The sequence below is a fragment of the Phycodurus eques genome, chromosome 10, assembly GCF_024500275.1.
Source record: "Phycodurus eques isolate BA_2022a chromosome 10, UOR_Pequ_1.1, whole genome shotgun sequence".
In the NCBI taxonomy this organism is placed as follows: domain Eukaryota; kingdom Metazoa; phylum Chordata; class Actinopteri; order Syngnathiformes; family Syngnathidae; genus Phycodurus; species Phycodurus eques.
In genome coordinates this window covers 29,786,656-29,797,506 of record NC_084534.1, presented here as the reverse complement: position 1 = coordinate 29,797,506, position 10,851 = coordinate 29,786,656, and the positions used below count along the sequence as shown (strand labels likewise).

General features: G+C 45.6%; 1 protein-coding gene across 2 annotated transcripts; it reads right to left on the bottom strand.

Moving 5' to 3' along the window:
* Positions 1–204: 204 nt before the first annotated feature.
* Positions 205–10,801, bottom strand: oser1 (oxidative stress responsive serine-rich 1). Of its 2 annotated transcripts, none has more exons than XM_061687142.1 (4): positions 10,745–10,801; positions 4,556–4,655; positions 4,391–4,486; positions 205–989 (listed from the first exon to the last, which is right to left on the bottom strand). In XM_061687142.1, the coding sequence occupies exons 2-4, from the start codon at positions 4,630–4,632 to the stop codon at positions 317–319; spliced, it is 846 nt and encodes a 281-aa protein (XP_061543126.1). In that variant the 5' UTR covers positions 4,633–4,655; positions 10,745–10,801; the 3' UTR covers positions 205–316. The 2 variants fall into 2 exon arrangements, with proteins under 2 accessions (XP_061543126.1, XP_061543125.1); XM_061687141.1 differs by lacking the exon at positions 10,745–10,801 and adding an exon at positions 10,101–10,466.
* Positions 10,802–10,851: the final 50 nt, after the last annotated feature.

The window sequence follows — 10,851 nt, the reverse complement described above, 5'->3', positions numbered from 1 at the left end:
GTCGCACTATATGACGAACTAGACACCACAAGAAAACGGCCCCCGGCTGGTGAGTGATTTCGGACAAAGCGCAATTGTGTAGTCATGTGACCTTCGTTGGTAAGATCCCGTTTGTCTTTATGTGATTGGCTGGCAACCAATTATCAGTTTTCAATCAATCAAATGAAGTTTGTTGATTTCATTTTTCAATCAAAAAAGACAACGTTCAAACATTGAACTTTATTGAAGCAGGAACAGCAGGAAGAAACTGCGTGTACGTCATCACGGGGTCATGCCGCCCGTGACCATTCTGTCTTCATACGCGATCGTCACGTGTTCACGTGTACATCATCTCGGCCATGTGCGACATCTTCTTGGGGATGTAGAGGTAGAACTCCATGTATCCCGCCAGGTCGTCCATGGTGACGTCGTCGACGGAGACGAGTGCCTGCGACGAGCACGAGCGAGGGGAGGCCGGCGAGAGGGCGGCGCCGCTGGTCCTGGCGGGCGGGGCTCGGCCGCGCCGCTCGCACTCCGAGATGACGTCGCGCAGTCCGGTGAACGAATACGCCGCCGCGCCGCCCCAAGCGCCTACTTTGAACGCGCAGCCGCACGGGGCCGCCGCGCCGCTCGCTTTGTCCCGGCCATCCGTGTCGCCGTCTGGGGGCGGACACGTGCACGGGCCGCCGCCGTGACGCTTGGATAAAACTCCAAAGTCGCCGCTGTCCCTTTCCCGAACGCTTCCTGAACCTTCCTCGTCCTTCCCGGGAAGATCAGATGGGGAAGCAGCAGCCGGGAGATCTCGCGGTGCCCCCCCGACGGGCGTCACCCTAGCGCACGGTGCTCCGAACCCGGCGGGGGATGGGGGTCCGAGCTCCGTGTGGTGCTGGAGGGCTCCCGCGGGGGGCGGCATTGTGGAGAAGGTGAACCTCGGGGGGTGCAGGATGGGAGACTTGGAGCGCCGCCGCCGCTGCGTTCGACTCGGTCCTCGTGACGTTTTCCTCACGCAGCTGACAAGACAAAACGCACTTCACGTGTTTTCATTTTTTTGATTTCAAATTTTCATGATTATTTATTATTATACAAAAGGCACATGACGGAATCGTGCAAAGCAAGTTTTGCTCTTTGGGTTTTGTTCTCTGTCTCGGGATTGCAAACAAGATTTCAAACTTTTTAGGAAGTAACTAGGTCCACTATCGAAAAATTCCTTTGTTGTGATTCGGGACTCGAGAACGAGTGAATGATTCCGAACGTTCGGGAAAGGACTGCGTTATATTGGGGGGGGGGGGTGAGGGGGAAAGACGTGATTTTTTTTTTTTTTTTTTTTTTTAACACTGCCATATATATTGCAATGTGAAAAAACACAGGATAACATACGCATGACATGTAAAAACCGACAATTCGTTTTCCCTTTTTGTATTGTTTGGATAGTTAATATTAGCTCGAGTAGAAAACTGCTCAGTAGACCCCAAACATAGCGTGTATGAGCTTATTTGTATGACGTCTGTCTGCATTTAATTGCATTGGATTTCAAGTTCATTTTTCGTGCCCAGTAATACTGCAAAGTAGTCATTAGCACATTCCTAACCTTATTCCTTCGATTTTAAGTGTTGACTAATACACTATATTGCCAAACGTATTGGCTCAGCTGCCTTGACTCACATATGATTTGAAGTGATATCCCATTCTAAATCCAAATGGTTGAATATGATGTTGGTCTACTCTTTGCATCTGTAACAGCACCAACTCTTGTGGGAAGGCTTTCCACAAGGTTTAGGAGTGAGTTTCTCGGAATGTTTGCCCATTCTCGCAGGAGCATATTTGTGAGGTCACACACCGATGTCGGACGACAAGGCCTGGCTCGCTGTCCGCTCCAAACCAACCCAAAGGTGTTCTATCGCGTTGAGGTCGGTACCCTGTGCAGGCCGGTCGAGTTCATCCGCACCAAATTCTCTCCTCCGTATCTTTCTGGATCTAGCTTTGTTCACTGGTGCAACGGACATGTTGGAAGAGGAAGGGCTTCTCCCCAAACTGTTTGACTGTCCAAAATCTCTTGGTATGCGGAGACATTCAGAGTTCTCTTCGCCGGAGCTCAGGGTTGAATATTTGGGACATTTGCAACTTCGGAGATGGCCCTTTCCTCTTCCAACATGTCTGTGCATCAGTGCCCAGAGAAAGGTTCCTACAGACACGGATGAGAGCGTTGGACGTGGATGAACTTTACTGGCCTTAACGGAGTCCTGACCTCAAACCCGTAGAACACTTTTGGATGAATTCGAGAAAAGACTGAGAAGCAGGCATTCTCGTCCGACGGAAAAATGGTCATACATTCCCATAAACACACTCCTAAACCTTGTGGACAGCCGTTCCAGAAGAGTTGCAGAGGGTGGACCGATGTCACTTCTTAAACCCTGTGGATTAAGAAGGGGATGTCACTTCAATTCCTATCTGAGTCAATGCACGCAAGTGAATACTTTTGGCAATATATGTTGAAACATAATATGCTTTAGTATTTCTAGGGACGTCCCGATCAAATTTCCTCGCTTCCGATCAGATACCGACATCGCTGCCTTGAATTTTGGCCGATACCCGATTACAGCGATAAACACAATGTTTTGTAATATGGAACGTTAGAAACGGCCGATCAAGCGATGTTACTCAAACGGAGAACAATAACAATTGGCAACAGTAGGTGTGATAAGAAAATGACCCATTTATTAACAAATGGGTTACATGAATTAACTTTAAAAGTAAGTATGTACTACAATTGAATAAAATAAATATTGTATAAAGAAATCCTGGAAAATAACCCTGAACAAAATTTTAACAGATTTTAATTGGAACATAACTACTGCTTAACTTAAACAGGAGATTACATTTGAATAGATTCAATAAAAGGAATTAGAAAACAAAAATAATCTCAATCAATAATAAATACAAATCACACTTTTAAAAGTGTAAAATTCAGTTTTTAAATGTTTTTTTTTTTTTTGTTACCATCAGTATGGGGTGGGAACAAGAACGTAGTAAAAGTCACGATCGAATATCGTTATTGGAACTCGTTTTTGACAGAGCTTGAAGAATATATGCCAGAGAGTGTTGTTATATTGCCTGTTTGCATGTGTTTATCCAGCGTTTGTGTACCAATATTCATTATTAAGTACTACGAGTTCAATGCTAATTTTTGTTAGCTCATCAATTGTGTTTTTCCAATCATTGTGTGTTAGCTTTGAGCTTGTAATTTTTGCGAACAAAGATGAAGAAACAAAGTCTGATGTATTTAAACGTTCAATGGGTGGAATTGTTTTGATCATTTTACATTGAACTTCAACTGTCATGTCAATCAACATTTAGGGTCCCTTTGTACCCCCGCGCACGCACCGCATCACGTGACTGACACATTGGGCCGCGCGGTCCCCGACGCGACACGGCACAAATTGTGTCTCGGAGATCATCTCTCGTGATTGGTCCGTTTTAGTCACCTTCTCTGGTGACGTCCTCAGCCGCACATACCACCTACGCCGCCGCTTTCTTGATCGATTTTGGAATCGAATTCAACGCATCATCTGGGTCCATTTGTTCTAGCAGGCACTGTTCCACGGTCGCCACTGTTGTCGCGTTGTTCCGGAAAATAAAAACGGCTCCCGCAATTGGCCAAAAAATGCAGACGAAACTCCACCCCGTGGCGTCCTAGCCGACGCCAGCCGTAGCGACACCCCCGCCTTGGAGGAGAACTGCAGCACACTTTCAAACCACAGCGCGTGGGTTGCGCTCGAGTAAAAAGGCAAACTGCGCGCGGGATAGCCGCGGTGACGTCGGCGCGATCAACAATTTTGCCCATTTCCTGACGGCTGTTGCGCACCAAACCGGGAACTGAATTGTCATCGCTTTGTTTTTTGCATTTTCTGCACTGTCAATTTGAAATCATGACCTGTTTTACAATATTTTTTTTTTTAAAAAAGTGATTTTAAAATCTGATTCTTAAACTAATCAAAAAGGAATCAACAGATGAATAATTAGCAAATAATGGTTAGTTGCAGCTCTAGATGGGACTTTTGCTCCCATGTACGTCGCCACGACGACCCGCAAACGATATATCGTGCAGGCAGAGTTCAGAATCATTCACTCTTTCCCGATTGCCAACAAAGACATTTTCAGTGGCGATCTGAAGGAAACTATCTACAGAAACGGTGACAGCGGCTTGTGCAGCAAATGATCACGGACTTAGAATTTGATGGAGCTTTAAATATCGTGTCTTTGAACTGTATTCAATGAAATATAGGCTGAACATGATTTGCAAATCATTGTAATCTGTTTTTATTTAAGTTTAACACAACGTCCCAACTTCATCGGAATTGGGGTTGTCGAACGCACGTACGATTGCCAACGCAGTTCGTGAGGGTCCACTCACCCGTGCCGGTTATCCTTGGTCCCGCCGTGTTTGGACTTTGGCGCGGCGGCATCCCGCGCCGCCACTCGAGGAGTCTCGGGACCGCCGCCGAGCGCGCTGCACAGACGGCAAAGACGTCAACGCCCCATCGGCGTGTGCCGGCTCACGCGACGGGACGGCTCGTACCTGTCGGCGTCCACTCGCAGCTTCTTGAAGGCCGTCCGCAGCGTTTCGTCCTCGCGCTCCGGACCCCCCGCTGCCATGGTGGACCCGCCGCGGACCCCAGCTGACACAAAAACAACGGCAATTATTCCTTCACCTCTTATTTGGCTTACGTTTCATGGATCGATAAAACTGAAGAGATATAAACAAGTACATTTGTCAATGAGCTTAACTGTTGTTGCTCATTTTGTCCACTGGAGATCGCACTGACAACCACTTACCGCGTCAATGACTTTCTGAAAATGGCTGCCGTTCAGGATTTGACACCTGATTTTGATGGCATTTCAGGAGCAACGGAAGCCTACTTCATATCACCACCTTTGCGCTAGTTCTGCGAAAATCAATACCTCCTACTGAAAAATGTCAGCAAACAGCATCGGTTCAACAAAAGTTGCTTCGGCGGAACCCTTTGATTTTGTTTTTTTTTTTCCCCATGCGCTGCCATAGCTTGTAAATATGTGGGACAAAGTTTGCATGGTTTAAATAAAGGGTGTCCAAATGATGAACATCCATTTTCTGAGCAGCCCGCTGCATAGACTAAGATGAACATTTGACGAGCATCAATATCAAACCTATGAACTAAAACGCTGTGTGTGTGGAAATAACTTAATATTCATTGATTAATGTTTCAGGGTTAGATATATGTTAAATATATCATAGTTCAAATAGTTATTTGGGACTCTTTCATCACGTCAAATGTTTTCTATGTGAAAGTTTTAACTTGACTTCCTGTTTTAAGCTTGTAGCCTTTTATTTTGAAGGGTACGCACCGGAACTCCTCATTTTGGCACGAAAAGTAACTTCTCACACGGCACCGTTGATTGTATTTTATTATTATTATTATTTTTTTTTTAAATGGATAGAACAAAATACTATAAAACGCTGATTCCTTCCCCTACACATCGATGAGGCACGAGGTTAGTCTTTGTGATACTGTGAGACGTTTATGTGAATTTTGTCCCAATTCATTGTGATGTACAGTTGCTACGGCAAAGTTTAAGCTCAATGTCAAGCTTTGTTTTTTTTCTCATCGGTGCTTACGTTGAAGACTGAAATAAACGCTAAAAACCATCAGTGCAAAAGTGCAACCAACCGTTTACCTTGTTAGCTGTCTCAATGTTGGCGTAGACTTATTTTATTGACTCGACTGAAGCTCCGCGCGGCGTAGGCTGAGGCTCGGAGCGCGTCAGACGCTACACATCTACAACGCCTCCTTTGCCTAATATAATCTTATTCCGAGTGTTGCACCGAGGCGACTGGTCATTTTAACAAAGTTAAGACACACTTTTGTTCGCCGCCAAGCAGGCTTTCATGCGCGTTCTTCGTTGGTTTTCGCCGCTTCTTCTTCGTGGTGGGAGGACTGTATGCATCGAAACCGGGAACCGAAATTTTTTAATTTGAACGGTTCCGGGAGAACCGGAACGTTAGTCCCGGTTCCAATCGCTTTTCGATGCCCAACCCTAATCATGGTCCACGGGGATTCCAGTCTACCCTCATCTGTCAGCCTATCCATCACCACTGCAAACAGGAAGGGGCTCAGGGCTGATCCCTGATGCACTCCCACCTCTAGCTTATACTCCTCTATCACACCTCACCGCTGTTCCGCTGCCCTCATACATGTCCTGTATTATTCTAACATACTTCTCTGCCACTCCAGACTTCCGCATGCAGTTCCACAGATCCTCTCTGGGTACTCTGTCATAGGCTTTCTCAAGATCTACAAAGACAATGTAGCTCCTTCCGACCTTCTCTGTACTTTTCCATCAACACCCTCAAGGCAAATAATGCATCTGTGGTCCTCTTTCTAGGCACGAAACCATACTGTTGCTCGCGAATACTCACTTCTGTCCTGAGTCTAGCCTCCACTACTCTTTCCCATAAATTCATTGTGTGACTCATCAACTTTATTCCTCTATATTTCTGTACAGCTCAGCACATCACCCTTGTTCTTAAAAATGGGCACCAGAACACGTTTCGTCCATTCCTCAGGCATCTTCTCACCTGGTAGATTTCTATTGAACAAGCTGGTCAAAAACTCTCTTAGATGCTTCTATAGCGCCACAGGAATGTCATCAGGACCAACTGCCTTTCCATTCTTCATCCTCTTCAATGCCTTTTCTAACTTCCCCCTTACTTATCATTGCTACTTGCTGACCGACCACACTTGCCTCTTCTATTCTTGCCTATTCCTCGCTTCTCTCTCATTTTCCTCATTCATCAACTCCTCAAAGTATTCTTTCCATCTATCCAGCACACGACTGGCACCAGTCAACACACCCTGCATCGTATCTCCATGTAACAATGATTTCTAGATCTTAAGTAGTTTTATAAACGGTACAAACAGTGTATATAAATTAACACTTTACACGATCAGTATTGTTGTTGTCGTGGCCATGGTAACGAGTGTATCCTGGCACCGTTTGAGTCGACAAGATAAAGCCCAGTGATCGTAAAAGGCCGCTTGTATCCGTGATCTTGTTCTTTCGGTCACAACCCAAAGCTCGTGACCATAGGTGAGCGTAGGAACGTAGCGCGACCGATAAATTGAGAGCTTCGTCTTTCGGCTTAGCTCCTCCTTTACCACAACGGACCGATACAAAGTCCGCACCGATCCGCCTGTTGATCTCCCGTTCCATTCTCCGCTCACTCGTGAACAAGACACCAAGATACTTAAACTGCTCCACTTGGGGCACGATCTCCTCCCCGACCCGGAGAGGGCACGCACCCTTATGCGACTGAGGACCATGGTCTCAGATTTGGAGGTGCCGATTCTCCAGAGTACCCGCAGAAAACCCATGGAGGCACGGGTAGAACATGCAAACTCCGCACAGGCGAAGCCATGATTTGAACCCCGGCCCTCAGAACTGTGAGGTAGATGTCCACCGTGCCGCCTACAAGTAGACATATAAACGGTAAATACAGACATGATCTCTAAATTGCACCCATGTAAATGAAAACATGGATTTGTTGAAATTGCAATCATTGGAAATTTCAGACTGCTCGTGATTTAAAACAAGATTTGCAATAAGATAATCAATAAATGTAAATATTTTCCAAATGTGTTGAAATTATTTGCAGCCCAAAACAAGATGGGAAATATTTGGAAGTTATTTGTAGCGTATAAGATTGGTCTGGCCCAATTGAGATCAAATTGGGGTGAATGTGACCCCTGAAGTCAAACGTGTTGGACAGTTTACATGCTGACGCAATTTTGTTCACTGGAGTGACGTCACCCCCAAGATGGCGCCTACCCGTGCTTCACGAGCTTCATCTTCTGATAAAGACCAGTAAAGACTTCGGACGTTCCGCCACCCTGTGCTTTACGGAGACTTGGCTTTGTGAGGCTTTACCCGATGGCGCGGTCATGCTTCCCGGCTTCCATCTTCACCGGGGCAGACCGCGATATGGAATCATCGGGGAAATCAAAAGGCAGCGGGATATGCTTCTATATAAATGAAAAATGGTGTACGGACGTCACGGAGCTCAGCACACACTGCAGCCCGCATTTAGAGTCGCTGTTTTTGAACTGTAAGCCATTCTACTCGCCTCGTGAGTTCGCATCTTTCATACTCGCCCGTGTTTACATTCCGCCTCAAGCTAACACGAATGCTGCACTGCTAACGCTCGCTGAACAAGGAAGCAAAATTGAAAAAAAACACCCTCATTATTCTCGGGGACTTTAACAAAGCTAAACTCACCCACGAACTCCCAAAATACAAGCAGCACATCGACTGTCCTACCAGGGAAAGTAACATTTTATTATGTTTTTTTTTTTTTTTTTTGGCTCCATAAAGGTTGGAAATCACTGCTCTAGTCACATCGGTATTCTAATCAGTCAGGTCAAACCAACATTACAACATGACAGAAAGAATGGGTGCTAACTTACTGTAATTCAATTACTTCACCCACACCGAAACTTTAGAGCATGACTCGACAGAGCGCCGGGACAACCGTCAGTGCTAGCAGGAGCTTGCTAGGCTACATAACGTTTTGTTGCCTGCTTGCGAGCCGTATCGTATTCAAAGTACATGAACATACCTTAAGCAATCCTTAAACGAACGTCCTCTCCTGTCCTGATCACCGGTGACCACCAACACACGTTTTCCCCCATTTTGTCCTTATATTATAGTCGGCGCGATCCACTCTTGTTGTTGTCACCACGGTAACGAGTGTATCCGGTCGCATTTGAGATGACAAGAAAAAGGCCAATGATCGTAAAAAAAACGGATGCGGTGGTATCGGAATACAAGATTTTATTGCAGTAGTCTGAAATAGTGCAATCGTGAAAGAGCAAATTTGTCTTGTAGTCTGATCCGGGCATTACGTTTTGCCTGTCTCAGACGTGTTTTGTCTGTTCCACATCGCCGATGTTTTTTTGTTTTTTTTATAACTTGGCAGTCAGATATTTACAGGACTACGCCAAAAGACACGCAAAAAGGCTCAAAATAAACTAGCATTTGGATTCAAATATACTGTGCACGATGGCGAAGCGGAGTAAATGCCTTTCGCGGAGCCGCTCAATGAGGTCATTGATCAGATCGGTGAATGATGACATTAAAGCCGATCAGTCGATCAGCATAAAATGCTAATTATCGGCCGATACCGATCAGGCCGATCAAATCGGTGTGAAGACTAATTTAAAGACTAATTTAAACCATGCAAACTTCGGAATCGCACAAATTCAAGCAATGCCCAAGCCTAGCCCGACCGCGTCATATTGTACGTTGGCAACTTTCATGTCCCAGGGCTTGAGATGTTACAGACCATGTTTGAAGTGAATTGGATGAAAGCTGTATGAGAAGTTTGCAAAAGTACAAACACTGCAAATATTTTGCAAATTTCGTATTCAAAAGGTCACTTCCTATTGGGTTTAGGATATGGCTTGTGCTGACGTTTTTGTGCATCTGGAGGTGTTTTACATGCGAACCGATTTTCGTAGCCGTAGGTCAAACTTAGCACTGAGTAGTCCTTTGATGTACTTTTAGCATTCTACAGAGGCCAATCAGCCATCAATTTTCTGTACCATTTATGATCACTTGGGTCGCTCTGGGGCGAGCTGGCGCCTATCCCAGCTGACTCTGGGGGAGAAGGGGGGCTACACCCTGGACTGGTCGCCAGCCAATCGCAGGGCACAAGGAGACAAACAACCATTCACACGCACATTCACACCGACGCTCTCAGTCTTCAATCAAATATGACATTTTTCGTCAAGCCCGATGTGCGTGCAAAGTTTCAGGAGTTTTCGTGCATGTTTAGGGCCTCAAAAATGCCCTTGTTTGTGAAGACTGTAATAATAATAATAACAATAAGCCAAATCCTAATAATATATTTTTTTCAAAACAATAAGAACCTCGCAGCGGTCGCTGGTCGGGCCCTAAAAAGATGAAGCAAAATGTTTCCTCATCGCTGCCTGCTGCCACCATCTTGGCTAATGTTAGCCGCTCGGCTAACGAACGAGCGAGGCGAAAGCTTGACAACAAGAAGCAAAGAAACGAATTACAACACTTACGCTTGTTCACAAAGTCCACGCCGCGCCGACCACCGGATCCACAACGCACATAGAGGCCGTCGAACCCGCCCGAGGGGCCTCGAGGACGGCCACGCTCAGCAGCGAACGAGTTAGCTAGCTCACAATGCTAACAGTCCGGCTAGCTGACAACAACGACGCCAACTGCTCCGAACACGTTGAAAACACCAAGAGTGACGTCAAGTGAACGTGACGAGGAGAATAACAATAATGATAAAAAGTAAGACTAATCTTCCAAATAAGAAGTATGCGGCCGTCGTCGTCTATCGCGACTGCGCTTGTGTCCTGCAACCGCTGACGTCACACACACACAAAAACAAGCAAACGCGACGTCAAGCGAATGCGATTACGTGATACAGTGCAGTTTGGAAAGTTCACATTTGAACGTTCGCTCACGTTTCCCCTTTTATCATCACATCAGTAATATTAGTCGTCCCACAAATATCACTGTAACATCATCTCACTTCTTATTCGTGGTTTGATTCTATTTATTCTTTATTAGATTTAAATTGATTTCAACCTGTCCTCAATACTGCTTTGTTTTTGTTTCTACTGCTGTTACTTGCACTATTTTATACATATATAATATACATGGCGTATCTCTTGTCTTCATATGTCATAGTTACGATTTTTGTGTTGGTCCAATCACAAGGCGCCAACTGGACGTTACACCGGGCCGTTTCCTCTTCGTCCAATTAGCGCAAAGGACGGGGAATGAAGTGTTGCGTGCCGC

Excerpts from the sequence above, each read along its gene's own strand:
- oser1 (XM_061687142.1), bottom strand. The coding sequence starts at position 4,632 with ATGGCAGCGGGGGGTCCGGAGCGCGAGGACGAAACGCTGCGGACGGCC. Across the intron at positions 4,487-4,555 it reads CTGCGAGTGGACGCCGACAG|CGCGCTCGGCGGCGGTCCCG; the intron begins GTACGAGCCGTC and ends CCGTCTGTGCAG. Across the intron at positions 990-4,390 it reads ACCAAGGATAACCGGCACGG|CTGCGTGAGGAAAACGTCAC; the intron begins GTGAGTGGACCC and ends TTGTCTTGTCAG.